This window comes from Macrotis lagotis, chromosome 7 (genome assembly GCF_037893015.1).
Source record: "Macrotis lagotis isolate mMagLag1 chromosome 7, bilby.v1.9.chrom.fasta, whole genome shotgun sequence".
NCBI classification, from domain to species: domain Eukaryota; kingdom Metazoa; phylum Chordata; class Mammalia; order Peramelemorphia; family Peramelidae; genus Macrotis; species Macrotis lagotis.
The window spans coordinates 221,789,453-221,816,999 of NC_133664.1; the positions used below are offsets into that span (position 1 = coordinate 221,789,453).

The window sequence follows — 27,547 nt, forward strand, 5'->3', positions numbered from 1 at the left end:
TAAAAGGGGAAATTTCTGCCAAATCCTTTGATCTGAGCTTTCTCAGAGTTTTCCCTCAAGACCTGTGGCAATCACACCATCACCTTTCTCCTAAGATATATTTTGAGGTTGGGGAATTGCTTCTCTGGTCTTAATGGATCGTTGAAGGATCCCAGAGCCCATCACCAGGTGGAACATGTGGGTTTAAAGATCACAGTCCTCTGAATGCTTGAAGATTTAATAATGCCTCTCTCCCAGGGCCTTCCATGACTGTTGCCATGGCAATGGGAAGGACCAAGGCAAATGTGGACAGTGCTGTGGAAAACAGCACCACCTGGTGGCTCTGTATAAGAAACCTGAGACTCAAATTTCAGTGGAGAGAGAAGGCAAAAAGTGGGCTGTTAGATCAAGCTGTCATTTTTTTCCTCCCTTAACTTCTATGGTCACTTCTCCCACCCTGGTTTACCTTCTAAATCAACTATGATCAAATTAACTATGATATAAATTTAAATTAACTATGAAGCTCCATTACTATATTAGCAAAACTGAAGAGTCCTATATAACCAACCTCAGTGTAAGACACACTGACCTCCTCACTCCCTCCCTCCATCTTGGTGAAGGATGATAACCAATGGATGAGTACTCTACTCTATAATCCAATTGGAAAGAAAGGAAATGAATAATGGAGGAGTCTCCTGAGATTGGACTGATAACCCATTCTTCCATTTTTGAAAATGAGGTCAGATCAAGATCAGAAGAAATGTAGTAAATTGGGAAACAATTTTTACTGGTGTTTCTGACAAAGGACTCATTTCTAAAATATAGAGAACTGAGTCAAATTTATAAAAAAAAATCCATTCCCCAGTTGACAAATGGTCAAAAGATATACAAAGACAATTTGCACATGAGGAAATCAAAGCTATCTATAGTCCTATGAAAAATTGCTTAGAGAAATGCAGATTAAAGCATTTCTGAGGAATTACCTCATACCTCTCAGTTTAGCCAATATGACCAGAAAGGACAATGATCAATGTTCGAAAGTATGTGGGAAATCTGGGACACTAATGCATTGTTGGTGGAGCTATGAACTCATCCAACCTTTCTGGAGAGCAATTTGGAATTATGCCCAAATGGCAATAAAAATGTGCATACCTAGCAATACCACTACTGGGTCTATACCCTGAAGAGATCATGAAAAAAGGGTAAAAACATCACTTGTACAAAAATATTCATAGCAGCTCTGTTTATGAAAGCAAAGAAGTGTAAATTGAGGGGATGTCCATCAATTGGGGAATGGGGGAACAAATTGTGATATATGTACATTATGGAACACTATTGTTCTATTAGAAACCAGGAGGGATGGTATTTCAGAAAAGCCTGGAAAGACTTGCATGAACTGATGCTGAGTGAGATGAGCAGAACCAGAAGAACATTGTACACCCTAGTGGGGGGGGGTGATGATCAACCTTAAATGGACTTGATCGCTCTATCAATGCAATAATCAGGGACCATTTTAGAGTATCTGCAACAGAGAATACCATCTGTATCCAGAGAAAGAACTGTGGAATTTAAACAAAGACAAAAGATTATTACTTTTAATTTAAAAGAAAGTTGTCTTGTGTACTATATAATTTTTCTATCTCTAATATTTTATTTCTTCCTCAAGGATATGTTTTTTCTCTCAACACATTCAATTTTGATCAATGCATATCATGGAAACAATGAAAAGATAATTGTCTTCTGTTGAGGGGAGGGAAGGAAGGGGAAGGGAGGGGAAGGGGAAAATTGTAAAATTCAAAACCTTAAAAAATGATTGATATTGTATATAATTAAAAACAAATAAAATATTTATATAATTAACAAAAGAAAAGAAAAGAAAGTCAGAAAGCCAACAACTGTTTTCTCTGGACCAGGGCTCACCCTCAACTCAATCAACAAGAAATTGATAATTTGGTGGTGACTGCTCCAACCCTGATAGTCACTTTCTTGTCTCCAGTTCATCCTTCCACTAGACTCACAGTCATAGATCCTAGAATTTTGGAGCAGGAGGTGATCTTAGGAATCATTGAATCCAACCCCTTAATTTATGGATAAAAAAACTAAAGGGGTGAAGTACCTTGTCCAAGATTCCTTTCCACTTTTTTTTTCTTTTTAGTTTTTGCAAGGCAATGGGGTTAAGTGGTTTGCCCAAAGCCACACAGCTAGGTAATTATTAAGTGTCTGAGGCCAGATTTGAACTCAGGTACTCCTGGGCCAGTGTTCTATCCACTGTACCACCTAGCCGCCCCCTCCTTTCACTTCTAATCGAAGTAGGGAAGGCGCTGAGAGCTCACACAATAACAAAGGCTGGGCTGGCATTTGTAGGTGCTGTAAAGGCATGTGTAGAAATTCTTGTATTGACAATTTTGCAGCACTATTGCTATCCCGAGAAGGGACAATATCTCATTGCTAAACTAAAATAACTATTCAACTAAACCATTTCTGAGAAACCTGGGCCCTATTCACCAGCTGAGTTAAGCATAAGCTCTCATACCTAGTACACTATTCCCTAGACCTTTTTTACAATCCTATGATAGTCTACTAGGTCTCTACACAAGCAATAGACTACTATTCTTTCTTGCTCCCTGGTATAGAGGGAAAACCTGGTAGAGGATATTGCTAACATAATATCTGATGGGATAAGCAGAGATAGATAGATAAACAGACAAAACAGATGATACATGGGGAGAAGGAGGGAGGGAGGGAGAGAGAGAGAGAGAGAGAGAGAGAGAGAGAGAGAGAGAGAGAGAGAGAGAGAGAGAGAGAGAGAAAGAGAGAGAGAGAAGAGAGGAAAGAGAGAGATTAAAGTGATTTTTAAAAGATTAACCACTACTTGAATTTATCATTGCCAGTGTTCTCCTCTGTCAGTGTAAGCAATAACATTGAATATGTAATGTCCAAAATCAGCCAATTCTATCCCAAGTTTGACTGATCCTTATATGGAATGTGAGAAGTAGAAACCACATCATATGAGAAACAGTTTTTAAAGCGAACAATTGTTCAACCCAGGGAAGATGAGAAACATAATATCTTCAAGTATTTGAGGAGCTGTCATTTAAGATAGGAATTAATTTGTTCTGCTTCACCTTCCAGGGAAAAATGGGGGCTAGAATTCTGAAAAAAAGGAAGAATTAAAGGAGGAAATGTCACTGATTTTTTTCTGCTTAGGAGACAGTGAATTTTCCTTCACAGGAGGTCTTTAATTAGAGACCAGCTGACTATTTGTCAGGAATGTTTTAGAGTGAATTCTTATTTAGATAGTAATTGGAATCTACAATCTATTCTGTTTATAAGATTCTAGGTGTGTGAAGCTTTCTAATTTAAAAATTTTAGCCACGAAGAATCATAACTAAAATTCATCTAAAACTCTAAAAGACCCAACTAAGTAAATTCATTCCATGGGAATAATAAACCAGAAATGAAAAAGATCTGAAAAGATTTTTTATAATGAACTATTTCCTTCATCTTTCAGAAAAAGTTCCACTTTCCTCATCAAACCTTTCCTTACTCATGGTAACCTTCTCTTTGAGATTTTTTTATTCTGTTTTATCCTGTATATCATTTTTATGTTGTCTTCCCATTAGACTATGAATAACTCGAGAGCAGGGACTGGTTTTTGTCTTCTTTGTATTCTCAGACCTTGGCAGCATTCCTAGTTTGTTGACTGATGAGAGTCTCAAAAATTTCTGAAAAGATGCTAAGTCCCTCTTATTGCAGGAAGTTCCTGACCCTAGAAGACAAATCAAGCATCTTTACCATGGATCACTTCCCCCTTTGGTACCGGCAGGCTGCAGAGCAGCCAGAAGGGAGCTTTGTCTTCAGCATCCCTTCTGAAGGGGAAACAGGTAACTCAAATCCTAATATCACCTTGTGGCCAATTCTTCCTTCTTTGTAATTCTATGAAAAGCATAGGAAAGTTAACAAACTCTGAGTGAAAACCATCTAGAATCCTTGAGTCCTTTTCTCAACTCTACTTAGACACTGATTTAGCACAGATTATTCACTTATGTAGCATGCCTCTTTTGTTATGTCCTACTCTTTTTTAAAATTTTCATTTTTATTTATTTAAGGCAATGGGGTTAAGTGACATGCCCAAGATCACACAGCTAGGCAATTATTAAGTGTCTGAGGCCAGAATTGAACTCAGGTACTCCTGACTCCAGGGCTGGTGCTCTGTCCACTGCATCACCTAGCTGCCCCCTATGTCCTACTCTTCAGGTTTTCTTGGCAAGGATACTGGAGTGGTTTGTCATTTCCTTCTCCAGTTCATTTTACAGATGAAGAAACTGGGGTGAATAGGGTTAAGTGACTTGCCCAGGATCACACAAAGTGTGAAAGTATAAAAAGAGTCTGAGGTCAAACAGATATTCGAATCTTCCTGATTTCATAAAATGAGAACAGATAATCATGCTCCCTCAGATTATAGAACCAAAGATTGGGAAATGGAAGGAACCTTAGAGGTCATCTAGTTTAAGTCCTTCATTTTACAGAAGAAAAATTAAAATTCAATGAGTAAATTTCCCAGGATTACCTAGAGAATATAGGACAGAGCCAAGACTTAAATCCCGGTCTTCTTCAAATCAACATCAACATTCTGCTAATTCCTAAAGAGGTCATTTGGAAAGAACATGAGATTGCAAGTCAGGACACCTGGGCTTTGTCCCAGTTCTGCCTCTAATGAGTTTAGTAATCTTAGGTGCCTAGGTCACTGACATAGGCCCCAGTTTTCTCATCTGGAAAACAAGTGTGTAAAATTCAGTGATCTCAACCAACCCTGAAAATATGATCTGTGAGTAATTGTTAAGCCAGTTACCTAACCTAAGGAATATAAGGATTTCAGCAAACCCTACTGTCCAGAGGCAGAATTGGACAGTTTCCTATATGGCAAGCGCTAGGACAGTTGAAAATTTCTGGTGCCCCCTTAATCTGACAACAGAAATCAGGGTATCCCTGATGTTAAAGAATAGAAGGGACTTCAAAGATCAAGTCCAATCCCCTTCTATTACAGATAAGGAAACTGAGACTATAGAGGTGAACTCTCTTAAGATCACATAACTGGTTAGTAAGGCAGTGCTTTTTTCTTTTTTTTAGGTTTTTTTTTTTTGCAAGGTTTAAGTGGTTTGCCCAAGGCCACACAGCTAGGTAATTATTAAGCATCGGGTCGGATTTGAACTCAGGTACTCCTGATTCCAGGGCTGGTGCTCTATCCACTGCACCACCTAGCTGCCCCAGGGCAGTGCTTTTTCTAACTGAGAATTCCTTGAAAAATTACCAGCATCCAGAGTATTTCAACTGTAAGATAGTCTTCCTCTCCCTCTTCCTCCTCCTCCTCCTCCTCTTTTTTCTTTCTTCTTTTCCTTCCCTCTTTTCTTCCTTCCTTCCTTCCTTCCTTCCTTCCTTTCTTTCTTTCTTTTCTTTCTTTCTTTCTTTCTTTCTTTCTTTCTTTCTTTCTTTCTTTCTTTTCATTCTCTCTCTCTCTCTCTCTCTCTCTCTCTCTCTCTCTCTCTCTATTTCTGTATTTCTTTCCTGTCTCCTCTCTTTCTTTAGTTCTTCACTAATCACAGATAATCAAGAAGTGATTGGAATGAGGAAAGAAGTAATTAGGAATCAGGAATGATGTGGAGGTAAGAGTGAGGCAGGAGAGATGAAATTAGCCAAAAGAGGGAAAAGCTTTTACAACCAATTTTATAACAGTTATAAATGAAAGAAATCCTACATTCAATGGCCTATCAGAATCAGGGGCAAACAGATGAAAACTATGATGCACCTAATTAGGGTCTTTCTTACTATCCATCATTATCACCAAGTATCTCTTCAAGTTATGAAAGGGGAAGTCAAATGCAAAATGCTTGAGAAAACAATACATTGAAGAGGCCCGGTCTCTAGGAGGCTCCAGGTGGCCAACTGGGCTAACTCAGAAATCTGAGAGAACAAGAAATTACTCAATCTTGCTAAAAAAATTTTTTTCTAAATAAAATTATCGGCTGGTGGAGGTGGTTAGGATTATGTATCAAATAAATGTATGGAAAGGTTAGGAAAAATAAATCTAAGACTACTTTGAATTAGTCTCCACATGAGCCTCCCTTTTTCTCTTCTCCAAATTCCTTCTTCCTCCAGATGTTCTGTGCCTAAGTCTCACTCCTCCCTCCCTTTGCCCTGCATCATCCATAAAAATTAAGGATAGGAACTGAGGACTCAGAGAATTCTTGGTGATATGACTTCATTCCCTGTGAATTCCTCTTACTCCTGTGGCTGACAAACAGGGGGTACTGATGAAGATCCACTTTTCTTCTCCTGAATCAGAAGAACAACTGTAACCACCCCCTAGGGCAGTCTCCTATAGCATTTGGAGGCATTATTAGGAAAAGGCTGTTCAAAGTAGAACCCAGGGGTTCTCCTAGTCACAGAACTCAACTCCCCCACCCCACCTAGATGCTGTCCCTGAAACCAGTCTCCACCTGCGCTTTGTCACCAGGACTCTGCCTGCTGACTGCCTGGGAAGCTTTTTGTGGCTTTGAGGTAGGAGGGCAGGTGGGTGGGGAGCTGAGCAGCAAGGCAAAGTGAGTGAGGCAGGCAACCCAAAAGTGGGCCAGTGGGGAATGGCAGCTCTCTCTTCACCTAGGGATCTGCACATCTACATCCAGACACCCACATGATCTCTGTGGGACAATGGAAAGAGTATTGGGCTTAAGGCACAGGATGTATTCCTTATTCATTCCCTACCCCTGTAATCCTGGGCAAATTACTCTTCAGTTTCTTCAACTGTAAAATGAGAGAGTTTGACAAGATGGTCCCTAGAATCTCTTTCAGCTCTAAATCTGGTGACTACTTAATCAGATAATAAATGTTCAGTGAACTGAATTGGAATCCAGAAGCTAGAAATATGGTCACATTTGAAAGAAAAACTGCAAGGGGGAACATGGTGCCAGGGTTGGAAGAAACATCCTTGGAGCCCTCTCCACATCTAAACCATTGCACTTTGCTGGGAGTGGAAGAAGAGAAAGGGATTTTACCCTTATTGCACCATCTTTTGATGCCATGCTAGACCCACAGAAGGGTCATTCATCTTTTGTCTGTCTTACTCAGGAAGCATCAGCTCTAGGACAGCATGAAGTACACCAGGGTCTCAGTGGTCACTTACATGCCTTAAGTTCCTGAAAAAAAAATGTGGGTCTAACAGGGGGATTTGAAAGCCCTAAGGTCCTCAGATAGCATTTGCCTAGACATTTTTTATCTTTTTTTTTAACGTTTCCTAAATAGCATGTCATGCAAAACAAGTATATGTAGTTTGTTGTGTAGGGTAGTCTGTGGAACAACAGACTAATTCCACCAGATTTCAAAGGCACCACTTCCAAGAAACTGATTTTGGCAGTTACCATGGAATTCTATGAATGAGCTTTCCATCAATGCCTAGGAAGAGACCTTCTGGACCAATTTTGTGGACTGCAAGCTCTTAGAATAACAGCATTTTAAATTACAAAGCAATCTTTAATTATAATATATTATTAATATTAAATAATAATTTGACATTTTTATGCCACATTAAAGTTTTAAGAGATTCCTTTTTGAGCCCTATAACTCTACAAGGGAGATAACTATAGTTATCATTATCCTCATTTTATAGATGAGGAAATTTTGTCTCAAAGAGATTAAATGACTTGACTTACTGTTTTACACAGCAAGTAAACATTGAGAGCAGTATTTGAATCTAGGTCTTCCTGATCCCACCTTCAGAACTCTATATACAACATTGTTCCACCTCCTCATAAGGAAGTATAGTGGGCAGTAGTCTAGCTATATAGTGGATATAGCAAAATTGTGTTCCAACCTTCCAGTGTGCCACACCATAAAAACCATATTCAGCATATGACAATAAAGATATCTTGGATCTGTTTGTTTCAGACAATAATTGGATGCAATAAAATTTCCCTACAACAAAGAATCATCATATTGAGATTTGACCTACAGGCAAGAGATTATGAACTGCCTGATGAAGGCCATGGACAACAAGAGACAACACACACACACACACACACACACACACACACACACACACACACACACACACACAGACAGTTTTCTGTGGCAATGGAGAGCTCTAAGTTATCACTTAAATTCTGTTCCCTTAGTAACTCACAGCTTAATGAAAAACAAAAAAAGCAAGAAAAGTCCCTATTCTTATCCCCTAGGCTAGCAGAGAGGCCATAGAAAAGAGTTTCAAGTTAAGCTACAAGGCATCATTATTAGTCCTGCCCATCATTTCCAGTAAATGTTCATTGAGTAATAATAATTAATGTAGAATTCTCCCTAGCCTTCTTAATGGTTGTTATGAATCTGTCAAGAAGATCATATCTGATTTCTTCCTACAGTTTGGATAGCATTACATAACATTTGCACTTGATTTTAAAGGACAAGACAGGCCAACCACCAAGCCCTGGAATGTAAGCCAGTAATTAAGGGAAACAGAGTCCTCTGGACAGGACATATGCTGAAGGTGGATGACATCAGAAAACCCAAGTTGTTGCTCTTTTGAACTACAATGGGTTGGAGGGAGGAACTGAAGGACAATTTTAAAAATTCAATGCTCCCCAAATACTCATCATTGAACCCTGAAGGAGAATGGGGAAAGATTGCAAAAAAATCTCAGACTGATTTCAATCTTTCTCAGTTGCTGCAAACTTGACTAAGTGATGGTTTTCTGTTTCCCCAGGATCTGTGACAGTGAGCACGGCCGTGGCAGTGACTGTGGACAAGAAGACAGCCATAGCTGCAGGTAGGAGCTGCCTTCCTGAGGCTTAGGACAAGAGCTAAGGGGGAGGGAAGAAGGGCATGGCATACAAGGGAGCTATAAGGTGTGTATTTTCTGGTTGCAGTTTCTAAAGTGGGAAAGGTCTCTCAGCAAGAGATCTAGATTTCCTTGGAGTCCTTGGTGATATTTCCTGGAAATTATTGTCCTATTCCCCTACTCCACTATAGCTCCTCTCCTTCGCTAAGACTTAAGCTGAAGTATACTATGGTAATCTCTGCAGAATTCTGGGGTAGAGCATGGTACTGGGAATCAAGATCCTGGAATTACATTCCTAACTCTTTACTCCCTGGGTGCAAATCATTTCCCAAGTATCTTTGCCAAACACACTCCAAATGGGGTCACAAAAAGTTGGACATGATTAAAACAAATGAACAACAATAATATTCATTGTATTCTGCTAAGTGTTAGGAATGCAAAGTTTTTTTTTGAAAACCCAACAACAATCCTTGTCTCGAGAAGCTCTAAAATAGAGAAAGAGGAACTGGGAAGGAAAAGTCAACACATATAAGTTTTAGCTGCAAATCAAATGGAAAGGCCCCCAAATTACTTATGGTATGCCCACTAATTAAAAACTGGCTTAATATTAAGTCACTCGACAATGCCAAGGATTTTGGTGATACCTACTTTCTTTTCTGGGTCTTCAGTAACCATGACTACTGAGGGTTTTAGCCCCTGCCAATTTATGTGGTTTCATCTCTACAAGAGTTGGCTGCAGGGGCTAGGCTGGAAGAAGTAATGATGGTGGGCAATTCCCAGGAAGCCCCCTTGAGGAGTTTTCATCTGGGTCTGAGTAGGAGTGACTAATCCTTTCAGCTACCAGAGAATCTTGGAGTCTGAAGGGTCTTGGAATATCATTAAAGGCAGTCCACTTGTTTCTCAGGGAGAGGAAACTAAGGTTCAAGGGAATCCAGTAATGACCTTGAGGTCATTAGTTACACAACACAACTGGCTGGTAATAGAATCAGAAAAATCCATTGTCTTGACTCCCAGATTACTGCCCTGCCTACACCACACCTGGGTTACTTCTAAACTGCTTTGAACTCTTGAGTTTGGACTTGCTGCTTCACATTAAACCAAGTATCTAAGGAAATATTTTAAGTCTTAAGATAGCTCAATGATGATCTTAGTACTTGAAGCTGAACCTGCTCAGTGGCTTAGATCCTGGGAGGGAAAGTAAAAATACTCTCTTCAATTCCCCAGCATTTGTGGTTTTCTTTTTTGCTGTTCTTTACCAACTTCTGAAGTGATGCGCTAAGGCAAGAAGAGCAGCTTAACCATCTTTGATTTCCTAGAGTGCCCTAGACTCCAGAACCTTGTGGACACCAACCAGATACTGGCAAAGTAGGGTAGCTCTAACTTCCATGGTCTGGCAAGTGAGAAAGATTTGGTTATCACCCTGCCAGATGATAGGGTCAGAAAAGGGTAAGGATCAACTAGTCTTCATAGTGGACACTCGCTGAATTGGAAAGGATCAACCCAAAGGGAACTTGAGAGTTGCTCCATCTAAACTCTTTCAGAGTTGTGTTAAGGGGACAGAGAAAGATGAAATCATCTGAGCCTAAAACAAGAGGTGCCTGAAGCACTAGATGACCACCTCTTTTCATGAGTCACCACTTTGAGCTGCTCTCCAACCTGGGATATAAAGGATGGTATAGCCCAGCAACACAGAAGGAAGGTTGATTCAATGTCTCTGAACTGCCCCTACCCATCTTTTTTCCCCAAGCCATCTCACAGAGGCCCCGCCAATTCCATTCAAGGCATTGACTGACCCCCCCCCCTCCTTTGAATTATTCCTTTTTTGGCTCCCCTTTGTTTTCTGTGGTACCTGAGGAGGAAAGGATATAGGGTAGCCAGAGTCCTCTAGGGTCAGGCTCTTTGGCTCTTTAAGTATTTGGTGATGCTTTAAAACTCAGAACTGAAGAAGAGCCATGGGAGGTTGCCATGGAAACAGTGTCACTGGTCCCTCTGGTCTGACTCACTGCAGACAATCGCTCTTGACTCTAGAGTTTCTGAATGTGACAGGAGAAGGATCTTGTGCTGGACACTTTCAACTTTTCCTCCTGCTTCTTAAATTCTGTCTCCCAGCCTATCTCTGCCTTCTTAATTTCTTTGTTCACTTAGCAGTGGCCCAAGGATAGGAAGGAGTGCAGATCTGTGTGAGGTGGAAGAGACTCCAAAGTCTGGGTTGGGGGGTGGGGGGGCTGCTTTCTGTGGAATTTCCAGGCTCGTGCAAATCTATTTTCAAACTGCTTTGTGTTCTTTCCTGGGCTCCAGACCTCTAATTATGAAAAGCAGAACAGGATGGGAAGATCTGACCTCTCAGGCCACTAGTTCCTATGATCCCTAGTTCCACCAACTGGCCCATCCCCAGGCAACAGCAGTATTCCTCCAAAGTACAGAATGTGTTTGCTGTTATATCTACAGACATATGTATGTTTTCACACGCACTCTTAACACTATGGCTCTATGACAATGTTGTTCAAGGGAAAGAACACTGGTCTTGGCAACTAAGACCTAAGTTTGAGTTCCCACTCTGGCACTCACTAGCTTTGTGACCTTGAGCAAGGCCCTTATTTTCTATACCAAAGTTTCCTTAATTGTAAAATGAAGTGATAGTCTCTGAGATGCCTTCCATCACTAGATTTATAATCTTAATATTCACATTACCTACTTCATAGGGTTGTTATGAGATGAGAGTGGGGTCAGGAAATTGTGAATTTGAAAATGCTATAGAAATGTGAGTCAGTCTCTACAGGTAAATAAGCTGCATTCACCTTGGGAATTATCCACATTTGACCCCTGATTCTTGCCAAGATGGAGAAATGCTCCTCCTTCCTCAACATAGCAGTCCTCTGCTAGGTTTGAGGTTGCCTTTATGCTTGTCTGTTCTGCACAACTTACATGGGTTTGTGGAATTTATAGGAAAGAATTATTTTGCTTCTTCAGTGGGGCTCAAAGCAAGCTGCCCTTTAGAATCTTCTGATGCCATCTGGAATGATCATTAAGCCATAGGAGCAGGAAAGGCAAAGAACCCAATAATCAACCTAGCTTTAAAAAATGGGAACAATTGCATTCGACTGTGAAAAGCATTGGTTCCTCTAGGAATAGGGCACTGGTGATGCAGTCCCTTCCTTACTTTCCCTGGGGTCTGCCTCTGACTCTCTGGACTTTCAGGTGAAAGTTGCTCTTCTGGAAATAGAAACAAACAAAATAAAAAGAGAAAGATATGAGACAACAAAGGCAACATAGACAGGATCAGTCAGAGACTAATCCCAGCCACTTAAACTGAAGTCACTATTTAATCAGATAGCCAGATAGTCTGCTATCTTTAATTAGGCGTGTGAAGGGCTTCTCATCTTTCTTCATCTTACATTCTGGTTCTTTCCACTCTGCTGAACCCAGAACACAGCAAGTCAATCCCTAATGTAAATCTTTATAATCTTAGATGTTTATATGTTCCTCAATTATCTTTTCTTGCTGGTTTCCCCTTGGGTCCTTCAGGATCATCAGATGCCACCCATATTTTGTTTTCTCTAGAAGGGACTCTGACCTGAGATTTCCCCTTCCTATAATGAGGACATTTGGACCTGTTTTAAAAGTAACCCAATCTCACAATAGAGAAGGAACTTCCTAAGTAAATGAATACCTTCTTGTACTATGGATCTATTAGATTTTGACTGTAAGGGTAAATTCAATTAAATTTCAGTATTCAGAGTTCTGTCTAAGCCCCCAGCTCTATTTTTGTCAGTCCCTAAACTAGCATCTGCACAGGAAACCCATGCCATAGCTCAGGAAAACCATTTGTGCTTGCAGGAAGGAGGAGTGAACTATTTCAAGACTATCACCCCAAGTTCTACCAAGCCTGGGAACTGTTCCCATCAACTTGCCTCTGCTACCTGGTCTAAATCCAAAACTCCTCACTAAGTGTCCCAGTAGAATATAAGCTGCTTAAAGACAGGAACTGTTTTGTTTCTGGTCTTTGGATTTTTTCTGTTGAATACAGTTTCTATGTATTGCTCAACAAATGTTTATTGAATACTTTAGATTTGCTTCAGGTTAAGGAACCTTAAAGTTCCAGTCTTCCATTTTTTTTATATTTCGATATGATATACTTTAGTTACTATATCTAAACAACCTAGCAAAAGAAAGAGAGTAAGGGGCAGCTAAGTGGCGCAGTGGATAGAGCACCAGCCCTGGAGTCAGGAGGACCTGAGTTCAAATGCAGCCTCAGACACTTAATTACCTAGCTGTGTGACCTTAGTCAAGACACAATCCCATTGCCTTGCAAAAAAGAAAGGAAGGAAGGAAGGAAGGAAGGAAGGAAGGAAGGAAGGAAGGAAGGAAGGAAGGAAGGAAGGAAGGAAGGAAGGAAGGAAGGAAGGAAGGAAGGAAGGAAGGAAGGAAGGAAAGAAAGAAAGAAAGAAAGAAAGAAAGAAAGAGAAAGAAAAAGAAAGAAAAGGAGCAGAAAATAAAGTCAAGAGAGGAAAGATGAGGGAGGTCATGCTATATGTTCCTCAATCCTTCCACATGTCACATTCCCTCCCTTGTCAATGAAACTAGGAAAACTATAGGAAAATACAGTCTTTATTGTTCTTCTGAAACAACAAACGAGAAATATAATTTTGCCTTTAAAAATCTCCTGCCTTGTGCTGAAGACACCACTGTTTTGAATCCCCTCCCCCACCCCTCCAACCCTATTAAAAACAATAATAACAACAATCAGGTCTACTGCCAACCCATAAAGAAGAGGGAAGGCCCATTCATCCAAGAGAAGGATGGCCCTGTTGAGCTTATGCCAATGGTAACTACAAGCATCTTCTCAAAGATACCTTCCCAACCATGCCCATCTTACATCTGATTCCCCCTTTTTTCCCAATGGTCTCCGTATTCTGGGAAAGTGGGTGAGAGCCAACCAGGACCAGCCCAGTCATACCGACCATCTTACCCCATCTTCTTGCCTGTGTTTTAGCTGTACTTCTACCTTTTACTGTCCTCCTAAGACACCCCATTAGAAGCTGAAACCAGTTGGGTGCCTTCCAGCCCCTCAGATGTTCCTTGGGAAACCATTGACCTGAAAAGAGCAGACCAAGGTATTCCCAGGGCATGATGAAAAACATTACCTGCTATCAAACTCATAATGAGAAGGAAGAAGAAAGGAGGAAGAGGAGGAAAACCAGGGAGAAATACTAGAGTTCCCACAATTCCTCCATGACCTTCCTCCTCCATTCCCACTCTACTCATAACCCCTTAGTGTATTATATATCACATTACTATTGGCTACATTTAGAATCCAAATCTGCAGGTTCCTGGCTCAGATTCTGGTCCTCAGTTTAGTAGACAGATTCTCCAATGGACTCATGCTTACCTATTCGTGGAAGAGAAATGTACCTTTCTCCAAGCACCAGAAGGAATTGTAAGGGGAATATCCCCCTGCGGCACTCTGGTTGGCAGTGAGCTTCAGTGAGGAACGTTATTCTCTCTGCCTGATACTCACTTTCCCAGTTCCATAACACTGCCCCCACCTCCCAAAAAAGGGTGTCACCAGATCATACAGCTTTGTCCAAAGATGATCTAGCTCTGTTCCTTTGCCCAAAATCACCCATCAGAGCAAAGATGAAGTAAGAGACATGCTAGTTCCCTTCCTCAGAACCCAGACTCTAGAGGGGAAACTAAGTTGCAGTATTCAAAGGTGACTGTCCTATTTGAGCCAAGCAGTGCTACTTTGTGTAGGCTGTGAACTGAATAAGTATTCTGTGATATGAGTCTGAGTTGCACAGCCACAAGCTCTATAGCTTTGAGGCCTCTGGGGCAAGTGTCCCTAGAATATCCAACATGCTAGGTTTGAGCTGGTTACCATGGTGATTGGCTGTCTGGTCCAGAAACAATACTTTATCCCACTTTAGCAGATAGCAAAAGAATCCTTGTGCTGTTGGATTTGGGCTTCTCTCCCCCATCTGCAGTAAGCAGAAAATTCTAACAGCTGACTATCTGTTGTGGGGAAGTGACATCTCAGCTACACTAAGATTCTGGGTGTCTGTATCTTCGTGTGAATGTGTATGCATGTATCCGGTCTGCGTATAGATTCCTAAATCAATATAGTTTTGTTGATATTGCTATGAACATGTGAGTTTATCTTTGTGAGTTCAGGGACACTGAGGGCAGGGAGTGTTTGAAGATTATGCCAGATTTAAGGGTCCTAACTATATTTGCAGTGTAAGAAATCTGTATAATACTGATATAGTAGGGTAGGTTTATTCCTGTGGCTGTACCAGAGCCTAAAAGAGGAAACCAGTTTTTGCCCTAAAAGGAGGTTAAATGAGTCTTCTCAACCCTAAAAGAATTAACAGAAATTTTCCTCTAACCGCCCCCCCCCCCAGTTCTATGACTCCCTTCCTCCAGAGTCTTGAAGCAAAATGCTAGAAGAATCACAGTCATGAGAGTGAGAGGAAGGTAAAAATATAATTCTAAGGGTCTCCCTTCTTCACCAGAAGCTTCCCCTCTTCCCTCATCTGTTCTTCGTATTAGCCAGAACCTTTGGAAAATACCCACAAATGTCTGATGAGGGAACAAGCTGGGAGAGTTTCCAGAGAAATTCCAAGGACTCTTGTTCTTTGAGGCAGCTGGGCTGTGGTTTCTTTGCCTGGAAGGGCATGGGAGGAAGGTGGGATTGAGGCAAGCAGTATTCTGTGATCAGGCTGAGACAGGAACTGAACAACAGAAACTCAGGATCGAGAGGAAGGGTTGCTGGAGAGTTGCCTAAGAGAGAGGCTTGCTCAAAGTCCCTGGCTTGCTTTCCCAGCCCTTCCTACTGAAGGGGATGGGGAGGTCTCATGCCACAGAGGAAATCTGCTTCTGATCTTCAGGCTCACCCTCTGGGTCACCCATCAGGGGCTGGCGTTTCTTTAGCTCCCGGTGATACTTGGCCATGAGGGAGGCATAAATGCATCCATAGGCAGCAGCCACAACCATCATGATACAGACAATACCACAGACCACACCAGCAATAATGACAGTACCAATGGCCCGACGGACACTGACCGGCCGATATCGCTGTTTCTGAGGGCAGGCTGTGCTGGATTCGGGTTCTGGCTCAGACCCAGGCTTAGGTTTAATAGGCTCTAGGCTGGCCTTGGTACAGGGAGACCCAGATACTTCCAACCCAGCTGAGCTGCTCTCCCCCAATTGAGAGCAATAGTTGAACATCTCCATGGGAACCATTCGCATGTCTTTCCCTCTTAGTTCTTTGGGCATCGTACAGGCCAGCTGGTCTAGGCGTCCCCCTGTGCCAAAAGGAGAGAAAAGAATGGGATGCTCAGCTTTCCAGCCCAAAGAACCCCTCTCCCTGTTCCAAAGTTCCCAGAATGATAGATCCAAAGCTAGAAATATCGGCTTGAGAAGAGAAAATTGGTTAATCCAGACATATTAAGAAAGCCATTTTTATAGTCAGTTTGAGCCAGAGGACATAACAAAGCACCAACCACTGTGCTACGCTTAACTGAATAAGTCTCCCACCCTAACCTTCCCAAGTAGAAAAAGCTGGTGGGGACCTTCTCCTTTGTCACCTCTTTCTCCAAGACAACTACCTTCCTGTTGTTGCTGCTATTGTTGTTTGCCTCCTGCCCATGTACATTTAATTCCTGCCTTTAGGTTGCTGGGCATTATTCTCATTGCAGTTAACAACCTCTTCCAAGGAACTAACTCCTGAAGTAAAAGTAAAAGTAAAAGGTCAACATATTTGCAGAATTTTTTGCATACTAGTTCTTCCTAAGGGTTTTAGACTAGGACAGGAATTTTCTAGCCTTAGTTTTCTTTCCCTTCCCAAGTTTATTCCTATGGCCCCACCAAATATTTCTGATTTGACTCAAAGGCACTTTGAGAAAATGTCCTAGATATGAATGGATGCTTCCAAATGGGAGGAGTGCTGTTTTATTAGATAGATGGATCAATTTGCCGATAGATGTTCTATGATGGTGAAGTTTGCTTGTTTTGGAGAGGGAGAGAACAATGGCTCAGATTTCACTGATACAAGGAATTTCCACTGAAGAAATTCCCTCTACCAATATAAAGTCTCACATTTTGTACAATTTGTGCAACTTAAGAGGTTAAGTGAATTGCCCAAGGTAACTCAGTCTGTCTGTGTCAGAGGCAGGATGATAATTATGAAGACATGGAAAGATGGTTAGAGGTCAGTGGAGGTTCTGAGAATGTCTGCCTACATACTCCATGAGAGATGATATAAAGCTGGATGGAAGGGTAATTACAGAGTCAAACTACAAAAGGATCTTGACAGGTTAAAGCATTAGGTAAATCTAATTCAATATAAAATATAATTCAATAAAGATAATGTAAAGTCCTGCTCTTGGGTACAAAAAATAAATTTTACATATCTAAGATAAAGGAGTTATGTAAAGGTAATAATAGCACTGAAAAGATCTGGGGGTTTTAATGGACTTAAATTTTGGTATGAGTCAGCAGTGGTATGTCACAGTCAAAAAAGGTAAATTTAATCTTGGACTGCATTAAGAGGGATATCACAGGTGGTGCATAGAGCACCAGCCCTGGAGTCAGGAGTACCTGAGTTCAAATCCGGCCTCAGACACTTAATAATTACCTAGCTGTGTGGCCTTGGGCAAGTCACTGAACCCCATTTGCCTTGTAAAATCCTTTAAAAAAAGAGGGATATAATTTTAAAACTAGGAAGGTGATAGTTCCACTATATGCTGCCCTTAACAAACCTTATCTAGAGCAGTTTAGTTCTGGACACAAAGTTTAAGGAAAACATTGATAAATGGAGTGTCCAGAGGAAATAACCTATGATTATCAAGGGTCTTAAATTCACTTTATACAAGGATCAGTTGAAGGAATTTGACATGTTTAGCTTAGGGAAAAAAGCTTGGGTTGGAAGGTGGGGAATGTGAAGGAGGAATCAGATTTGTTCTATTTGATCCCAGAAGGCAGAATCAGGATCAATCAGGAAGTTGCAAAGGGCAAATTGTGTTTGGTATTATGGAAAACATCCTAATATTTAGAACTGGCTAAATGTGGAAAAGGCCCTCTTTGGAGGTCTTCAAACATTGTTTGGGCTAGATGGCTACAGGGTTCTTTTGACTTCTAAAATCTGTGATATGTCCATTTATCCTCTTCTTACTTCCAAGCAAGTCCTAGACCAAGCCCAGACAGCATTTTTCTCCAAATTGGTGGTGTGAACTCCACTCTATATTTTGTGAGGGAATATGGTCTCCAAGATTCTAATCCAAGGAATAGGTCTGAATAATTTTCCTAATTATTAGATTTTGAGTAGAGGTTAGATCTGTGATTTCATTGATTTTAGGAACTTCTTTACCATCTCACTCCTTTCCTTTAGATCATTTTGAAACATGCCAGAACTTTTCCTAGGAAGTGTTAGTTTTTTCTTCCATTTCCTTCCTTTAAATTCAAAATATGGGAAAGGGATGAAGAAAGAAATAAAATTGAAACCATTTGATTCCTTATTATGGATCTGATATAAAGTAATGTTGGGAGAGAAGTTGCAGCTATTGGCTATGGCATTTAAATCTCTTTTTTTCCTGTTGTTTTGAGTAACTGAGAATGGATGAGATTGCTTTTAAAGTAGAGACAAATTATCCTTCATCTTTGCCTCTCCTTTGCAATCCACCATAACTCTGTCCCTTTCACTTGTATTACCTACCAAGGAAAAAAATATTTCAGTTGAATTCCTTCATTTTAGAGATAAGGAAATGGAGACCCAGAAAGATGAATTATCTACCTTGAATTATCTACCTGTGATCACCTGTTCTTTCTATCACACAAAGTTGTCTCTATACTCACAGCTTCTTACCACTTCCAGGTAAAATCAGGTTAAAATGAGCTTCAAGGGAAACCTTCAAGAGGGATAAAAGTAATGAAATAGCAGCCTGAAATGGGTAGGGGAAAAAGGCAGAAGGGCAGTCCCACTCCTTTGTCTCACTGATGTATGGCTGGGGAGGCGGACAAGGGGGTGGGGAGGTAAGAGAGGCTGATTGTATAGAGATGAGCCTCAGATTTTTTTAGCACCAGCTGGCAAAACCACCTCCTCCCTGATGGCTGCTTCCCTGAGTAACTGAACCTAGTTCAGGAGAGGAGAGTTGGAGATGTGTGGAGTTAAGCCTAATTTGCTCTGCTTACCACGAAAAGAGAACCATTCCATCCAATGCTTGAACTCTCGCAAGTTACAGTCACATTCCCAGGGGTTATCCCCAACCTGAAGCAGCTGCAGGCTCACTAGGGGTTCAAATGTCACCCGGTCAAGGTGTTGCAAGCGGTTGGAGCGGAGTGAGAGAGAACGCAGGGCCAGGAGTCCATCAAAGAGGCCAGGGGGCAGCTGCGCCAGGCCATTGATGGACAAGTCCAGGTGTCGGAGCAGGGGTGCATGCTGCAGGAGATCCCTGTCCAGGGTCCTTATGCTGTTATTGCGAAGTTGAAGCTCAGTTAGGTTCACCAGGTCCCCAAATACAGAATGAGGCAGCTGATCCAGGAAGTTGTTGGACAGATCCAGCCTCTGAAGGCTTGACAGATTGGAGAAAACCCAACTAGGCAGAATGTTCAACTTGTTGTTCAAGAGTAAAAGGGTACGGGTAGCAGCAGGCACGTCTGGAGGCACTGTGGAGAGCCCCAAGCCACTGCAATCTACTTCCAGACTTCGGCTGTCACATTTACAGGAGAAAGGGCAGGTGGGGAGAGTCTCTGCAGCATACAGGGAAATCCAGCAGGCAATCCCTAAGGAAAGGAGAGAAAGGAAGAATAAAATTGAAAGTTCTAGAGAGAAAGTGATAGAAAAAAAAAACAGAGAAACAGAGTCAGAAACCGAAACAGGCAAAAACCTGAGAACTACCCCCTAGATATTTAATAGGATCATTGCCCTTGTGGTTTACTCTTGGTAATTCTATTTCATGACTTTTCAATATTTCTTTTCAATTTACAAAGTACTTTACTTTCATCATTTTATTTGATCCTCCTGACAATGGGTGAGGTAGAGAATAATAGTATTATTGCACCCATTTTATAGACAAGAAAACTGAGTTCTCTATGTAGTTAAGTAACTTGCAGAAGATAGTAGTTAAGTGGCATTGTTGGGATTCAAAAGCAGCTATTCTAACTCCAAATTAGAGTTCATTTGCTGCACCATTTCTATCTCCCAGTGGCATCAACCTCAATCAATGAGTAAATATTTATTGATTATATACCATGTACCCTGCAGTGGATTAGAGAGGAGGAGGAAGTAGACATTTCCAAGGAAAGTGACTGGTGTGAATAAAGGCACAACATGAGAATATGGGCAGTGAACACATTAGTCTGACTAGAGCAAAGGTTTTATTTAGGGACTAGTAGGAGATAACAAGTGAGCCAAGTTAGGGACAAGGTTGTGAAGGGTCTTGAATGTTAGACAAAAGAAAAAATATGAACTTTATCCTATAGACAAAGACATTGAGAGTTTCTGAGCTAAGGAGTGACATTGTTTTAGCATGGGTCTAATTGTGTCGGATTTATTCAAGTGAGAAACCTATTAGATAACTGTGCTAATCCAAGAATAGGATGATAAGGACCAGGACTTATATAGAAACCTCAGGAAATGAAAAGAAGGGAAAGTAACTACAGATCATCTAAGGATCATACAAAGCTAGGAGGGACATTAAGGATCATCCAGTTTAACCTCATTTTACAATTGAGGAAACTGAGGTCCAGAGAGATTAAAAGATTTATAAGAAATCTTTTAAAGATTACAGAAATAGTAAGCAGCAGAAGTAGGATCCTCTGACTGTTCACCATGGATGAAGGAAATATCAAAAGGAAGTATCAATTTATTTTAATTTCCCCATGACTTGCATCAAGTAACCCAACCATGCCTTACATTGTCTCTAGTGCCCAAGATCTAATAGGAAATGGACCTTTAAAATCTAAGCAGTACCACCGCACATACAGCATTGGAGAATTACAAGCTAGGTAAACTATCTCAAAAAGGCAAAAGAGAAATTTGAAGCAAGCAGTGATGAACACAGTATCTTAGGATGCCATGGAAGAAAGGTTTAAACTGTCCCATAGGATATGGGGCAGCCTCTTGAAAACTCATCTAAATTGAACTCAGGGAACTACAGTAGTCTGCACAGTAAAGCACTTGAAGGTATCAAAAAAATCACTTCTTACTTATTTCCCCAGAACCATTCAGAAATTACTGCCAAGAGGACAGTCGCTTAAAAGAAAATTGGTGTCTCCTTGCCATTTTGCCCGTTTTCCCCATAAACTAACTAAAGAGGAAAACTATGCAAAGAATGGAAAACTAATTTAGGAAACTTGCAACATTAGGATTACATATTATTCACCCTATCACTGACAAACTTGCCAAAGACCCAAGAGGAAGACGAGTTGTCTCCCTCATATATACTCATATTTACTTATATACTCATTAATACATAAAGCCCAACCTCTAACAGAAGGTCCCACTCTTCAGAGGTGTCATGAGAATGACAGATATAGGATGCATAGTGCTTCAACAAGCAAATAATGCTTGGGGGATGAGACTCTTGTATGCTATAGTTCTGGGAAGAGACTTAGGGATCATATAGTCCAACACCTGTAAGTCATAGATCTGTGAAGAGACCCTAGGGATTATATAATTCAACACCTTCATTTTGGAAACCTAGGTCAGAAATAAAATAACTTGCCCAAGATTATACACTTAGTCTGTAACTAGTGGATTTGTGATTTAAATATAAGTCTTCTAACTCCAATCCCAGGGCTTTTTCCCAACATCCTACAATGCAAATAGACCAAGAAATTGGAAAGAATTTCTCAATCAGTGTGCCATAATGGACTTTCAATCATTTCCACTCTATTTATCTCACTCAATTGTTACAAGATCACAATACTGACCAGCTATAGAAGAGCCTGGAAAGAGTGCAAGGATTGAAAGTCAGTGATCAAAACTTGATGCAACAATTACTAGTTGTGGCACCTTATTAGTAAGTAACTGAACATTTCTGAGTCTCAATTCCCTTATCTGTAAATTGGGAGTGATAATATTTGCACTAACTACCTCACAGTCTTGTCCAGAAAACACTCTTCGAGGGCTATATAAGTGAGTTATAAGGAGAGAACTTGGGCTAGGAAATAGTACAAACTCATGAAACATTGATTTGCAGACTCAAAATGGATTTAACACCCATCCCTGACATATAGTCATCTAGGTTCTGCTTAAATACTTTCAGTAAGCAGGGAAGTTCATTACTTCATAAAGTCGATCATAATTGGTTAGCTCTCATGAGCTAGAGTAGAGTCAAAGTCTGCATTCATTTAACCATAACCCAGTGATCCTAATTCTGGAACCTCTGGAATAACTTACAATACCAAGGGATGATAAATATGCACAAGAATCATTCTCTCTCTCTCTCTCTCTCTCTCTCTCTCTCTCTCTCTCTCTCTCTCTCTCTCTCCTGAAATGAAAACTTTCTCTCTTCATCACTTCCTATGTTTCTTTCCCAGCACTGAACATGAACATAGTCTATAGATATCCACAACCTGCTGGTCCCCATGTTCCTCCTCACAAGCTATGTTGACTGGTAATTGCAAGTCAAAACCATATAACCCAGATTAAAAAAGGCCAGAAAGGAACAGGATGGGTAGATACAAAGGAGAAAGTGAGCCTTCATTCCTCCCTACTTTACTGACCCATCTTTTAGCCTGAGTATGTAGATGGGAATGATATGGCAAGCCCTTACCAGGAGGAGACTGGCTGTCTTGACGTCCTGCAGAGGGTGGAGCAGGGCTTAGAAGGAGAAGGATGGGACCTGCTCCCTCTCCTGCCTGTGTAACAGGGAGGATTGATGACAGCCTGGATGCCACAGTGGGAGGCTGACACCTGAGCCTCTTTGTCCTGAGCAGGAAGTAAGAGTGGGCAGGGGTAATGTTAGCCATTTAGAGGCCTTCATTAGGCTATCTGGGGTCACTTGTTTCCCACCCCCACCTTATAATACCCCTATGGACATATTAAGCATCTCAAGAAATCACCTCATCTCTGTTGTTGCTGGATCAATTTACCTTCATGTCCTTGACTCCATCAACTCCTCTGATATTGTTACTGTAACTCTTGGAAAAATCAGCTCTTAACTTCCCAAACTCAGGAAAAAATTGAGTCCCCAGAAAAGTGAGCACAGGCTGAAGCTTGAATGTTCATCCCACAGGTCACTTTCCTAGGCAAGGGGCTAAATGTACTTTGAACCTTCCCTGGAAGGAAAGGGAAGCAGAACTGGTGGCTCATGCTCTGGTGTCAGGAAAACATAATGCAGTTAGGCAGTAGCTTTAGTGATCCTAAAATGAGGCTGAAAGAGGATCTGGGTAGCTCAGAGATCAACAACCATTCCCTCAGTGAATAATTCAGGCTGTTTATGGGTCAGTGAAGATGGACTGCAGAAGCCAATCCCATAGAGAAAGGCAAAAACAAAAACAAAAACAAAACAAAACCCTCCCCTAGCCATCTGTAACCCAGGAAATGGAAAAAACCCCATAGTGGAATCAGAAGACTTGAGTTTGAGAGAACTTACAGATTCTCTGCTGTAGGACAGATATGGGTAAGTCTTTGAACCAACTAAACCTCATCTGTAAAATGGAGGAAATAGTCTTGGCAGGCCCTGCCACAGAGGGTTGATGTGAGGGGGAAGCACTTTATAAACTCTTAAGTTTTGTATAAATGTAGACTGTTGTTTTTTTAACCTCAACAAAATATCTTACCATGCTCACATCCTGCTCTTAAGCCTTGGACATCTAGAAAAATAATATACCCCTTAAGATTTCTTTCTCCTCCAAAGAATTCACAGGTCTATACTCCAACAGGTCTTTGTCTTTACTGTAGTTTGTGAGGTAGTGATTGTGGGGGAGGGGAGATACATGGGTCCATAGATAAGTCATTTATTTTCTCTAGATTTCAGGTTGCTTAACTATAAAATGGGGCATATTATATTACTTCCATGAATCAATAATACAAGATCTCTTATATCCTATCCTAAAATCCCATTACCATTTTTTCCCACTTTACAGTTGGAACAAGTGAGGACAAGTGAGGAACAACTGAGAGAAGTTAAAATTTCTCTGATTGATAGTTAAACCAGAATTATTTTAGTTCTGGAAGTCTCTGAACTCCCAATAAAACAAGTATTTTTGAACCCTAAAATTATGAGGATTTAGCATAGTTGGGTTGTAGACCAGGGTGAGGAGGGAAACTTGATAATCCCACTTAATTGTATCTATGTTCTGTGAATTCTGAAGTCCCCCCTCCCCCAGGAGAGGACCTATGATTGTGGGGCAGAGTATAGTCTTTTATGAAGGAGAGACTGACAAAGTTATTCTCCCTATTATGCATATGTAGAAAGCTGAGATGGCTTTATTTAGACTATTCTAGTAAGGCAGAGACACTATACCTCTAGATTTGAGGTATCTTAGTCAGAGTGGGTTCTAACAGACAAGGGAGATTGGCTGGACCCTGATTCCCAGACCAATGCATGGTATACTCAAAGTAGGTCTCTCTTAGATTTCACTTTCAGCCTTATGTCCAGAATGTCACACCATGCCACCTGCATCCCTTCTCCCCCACTGCCTCCCCACACTAGATAAGGACTATACTTACAAGAGAGCTGTCTCCACCTCAGGGAAAGCTTGCTTCTCCACCACTGACCAATGCCTATTGCCAGCATGATGCTCAGCCCTACAGGTTCTCTTGGCCCTTGATCTCTTGGGAGACAGGAGAGCCCAGGTTTGTCTTGCCTGTCAGTCCTGAAAGAAAACAGAACAGAGAAGGGTATTTGAGTAGTCTTTCTAGCACTGATGCTTGAGGGGTTAAGGAGAGGACCCTGGTGTCTTTTTACACTCCTCACTAATTCCTTATTTATTTGCCAGGTGGTGGGGACTAGGAGGATCATACGAGAGAAATAAATACCTAACCTCTCTCAGGTATCACAGAGGAGATTGAGCAAAGTTCAATTTTTTTAGACCAGCCAAGTGGGATCTTCCACTTATCAAGCTCTATTCAAAGAACCATTTATTAGAGAACTATATCCAAGAGATAAAGTGGGGGTAGGGGGAGGGAAGGAACAGAGAGTTGAGAGATTGTTGCCAGAAAGTGTAGCACTGGGAACAGTATGAAGAATGATGACTGAAGGTAGAAATTGCTATGAAAACAAGAAGGGGAGTGGCTAGGTGGCATAGTGGATAAAGCACCGGCCTTGGAGTCAGGAGTACCTAGGTTCAAATCCGGTCTCAGACACTTAATAATCCTAGCTGTGTTAGCTTAGCAAGCCACTTAACCCCATTTGCCTTGCAAAAACCTAAAACAAAAAACAAAACAAAAAAAAAAAAAACAAGAAAGACCAAGTTTAATGCCATCAGACTCTGGAAGTCACTGCAGGACAATGGGGCAGTGGGAGGCTCTTCACTTACTGTCCATGTCATTGAAGAAGTGCTATGACTTTGTGTCAATGCTTTCTGAGAAGCTTACAATCACAAAGTCAGAGAACAAACAGGGAATGTGATATTGTGCTACAAAGCAGGTCAGACGACACAGAAACTAAGTCAGAGACCCTTCAGAAACTCCCTACCCACTCTGTATCCCCTAAACCTTGTCTTTGCTAACTAGTTGTCAATATGAGGCATGGTTCACCAAAAGAAGGATTGTACAGATGCTCCAGGGTTTGGAGCACTCCCATTTTAAAGGAAAAATACTAAAACCTTCGAGGTATCTAAGCACAACCCTCCTCCACTTCCTCACTCCCACCCCTCACATTTTTTCACCACTGGAATGTCCCTCTTACCATGTGCACTGAGGTGGCAGTGATTCAGCCCTTCCCAGGGCTTCAGCTGGAAAAGAGGGAGCAGAGGCGTGCCCCAGGGACAGCCCCTAGCTCCCCTTGTCTCTTTGGAGGTGAACTGGAATGTGCTGTCTTCCACAAACAAGTCTATAATAAGGCTCATCAGCTTAGGGGGATCATGCTGCAGCAGCTGCACACTCTAGAGAGACACACACACACACAAACATACAATAAAAGAATAAGTCTCAGGTCAAAGAGAGGAATAGGAAATGGGGGAAGGGTAGCAAGGCAATATTTCCATTTCAGATAGGGAAAAGGGGGGGAGGGAGTATTTTTCTAATTTTTTTAGAGAGTCAAAGATATTACCTGCCATTAGCCCCAAGACAAGAGGGATAACAGGCGCCCCATTACTGTTGACCTCCCTTCCCTCCCAGTTGTGGCCAAGAATCATTGACCTGCAAGAAGATATGGCAAGTATAAAGAACTGTAACTGACATGGAGTACATGTGTGTATGTATGTGCATGTGTGTGTGCATGAGAGAGAGAAGAGCATGTATGTCAACTACAGGGAAGGAAGAAGAGAAAATACCAAAATTTTCCCACATCTTTTATTATTCTCCCAAAATGAAAGTCCAGCCTAAAGTAAAATAACTTCATAATACTACATGAACATAGCTCTACTATTCTTTCAGTTCTCCCATCTCCCCTCCAAATCTCAGTAAAAAAAAAAAAAACTACATCAGAAAAGGAGGCACTTACCAAAGGGGTCCTATCTTCCCTGATTGCCAGGTATTTACATCCCTGGGTGATGCCTGGCTGCTGCTTCCCCTCCTTAGTTCCAGCTCCTATTCTTTTAACTCCTCCTTCTAGCCCTATTTAATTCTCTACCCCTGAAGAGCCAACAACAGAGTTAAGCTGACAGCCAAGGAGGTGGGTCTAGTAGCCAGGAAGCTTAAGGCCTCATCTTAGAAATCCCAGCATCTAGCAAGCCTGTCTCTCCCTCAGGCATTAGGATCTTCCTACAATTCTCTCCCTCCCTCAATTCTCCTCCCCCCTCTTCCTCTGCCAAGTAGATAGCTCTGCTCCTTGAACCTTATAGTGTAGCTGACTTTATTGTAAATATTGCTGCCTTGCCTGGCACCAGTGGTTTGACTGAAAACAATCTTACCTGGATAGCTTGATTTTGCTCTAAAGGGGGAGCCCTCTCCTAAGGCTGGAAAAGAGGGACCTCCAGTAACCCACTATTGCCCCTTCTCTTATTTTTCCCTTTTCTTTCTTTTTTTCTTTCCCTCTCTTATTTTTTGCCCTCTCACCTCAAGGAGAGGGGTGGAAGCAGTTTTCCAACATCTATTCTCCCTAGAGAAGGAGCCTCATGGGTACCAACAACAATAAGATATGTTCCTCAAATCTATGACCCTTGCTGTCCATGAGGTATGGGGTTCAGATGAGCTCCATCTGGCACAGCCAGCATTCCAGCACCCACAGAATAGAAGATTTAGGAAGGCATTTGAGCTTATCAACCTTTTTTCTCTCACAACCCAAGACCATGGTTCATCTTTCTTTTAGGATTCTTTGTTCAAGAGTCGCAGGAAAGCTTTAACCCTCAATCCCAAGGTGCAGCAGGTTCTTAGGACATGTCTTTCTAGCCAGATAAATTAAAAATCAATGACATGTACATAAAATATGGCTCACCTTCTCCCCATACCTGGACTACTGACACAACTTGCACACGACTGGAAATTGTGAAAGATATATGCTTTGGTGATGTGCCAAGAACATTTATATGAGTACAAGAAACTGGGTCCTTCAATATGTATCCTTCATAGAGAAAAATCTCCGTGCTTATATCAACCTTAAGACACTGGTATCAATCATATGAATCTATAGTTTT

At 41.3% G+C, this 27,547-nt stretch overlaps 2 protein-coding genes across 2 annotated transcripts in view; one reads left to right on the plus strand and one right to left on the minus strand.

The window, feature by feature from the left end:
• Positions 1 to 27,547, plus strand: part of CACNA2D4 (calcium voltage-gated channel auxiliary subunit alpha2delta 4) — a 182,620-nt gene that overhangs the window by 82,883 nt on the left and 72,190 nt on the right. The window contains exons 26-27 of the mRNA XM_074195336.1: positions 3,736 to 3,863; positions 8,729 to 8,791. Of these exons, the coding sequence (XP_074051437.1) occupies positions 3,736 to 3,863; positions 8,729 to 8,791 (191 nt within the window). The remainder of the gene's footprint in view (positions 1 to 3,735; positions 3,864 to 8,728; positions 8,792 to 27,547) is intronic.
• LRTM2 (leucine rich repeats and transmembrane domains 2) lies at positions 15,268 to 25,741 on the minus strand. Its single transcript, XM_074195201.1, has 4 exons — positions 25,660 to 25,741; positions 24,480 to 24,625; positions 18,992 to 19,582; positions 15,268 to 16,107 (listed from the first exon to the last, which is right to left on the minus strand). The coding sequence occupies exons 2-4, from the start codon at positions 24,544 to 24,546 to the stop codon at positions 15,656 to 15,658; spliced, it is 1,110 nt and encodes a 369-aa protein (XP_074051302.1). The 5' UTR covers positions 24,547 to 24,625; positions 25,660 to 25,741; the 3' UTR covers positions 15,268 to 15,655.

Coding starts and splice junctions, on each gene's coding strand:
- LRTM2 (XM_074195201.1), bottom strand. CDS start 24,546: ATGCTGGCAATAGGCATTGGTCAGTGGTGGAGAAGCAAGCTTTCCCTG. Junction 19,583..24,479: donor GAGGTGGAGACAGCTCTCTT/GTAAGTATAGTC, acceptor TCCTTTCCTTAG/GGATTGCCTGCTGGATTTCC. Junction 16,108..18,991: donor GGAATGGTTCTCTTTTCGTG/GTAAGCAGAGCA, acceptor CTTTTGGCACAG/GGGGACGCCTAGACCAGCTG.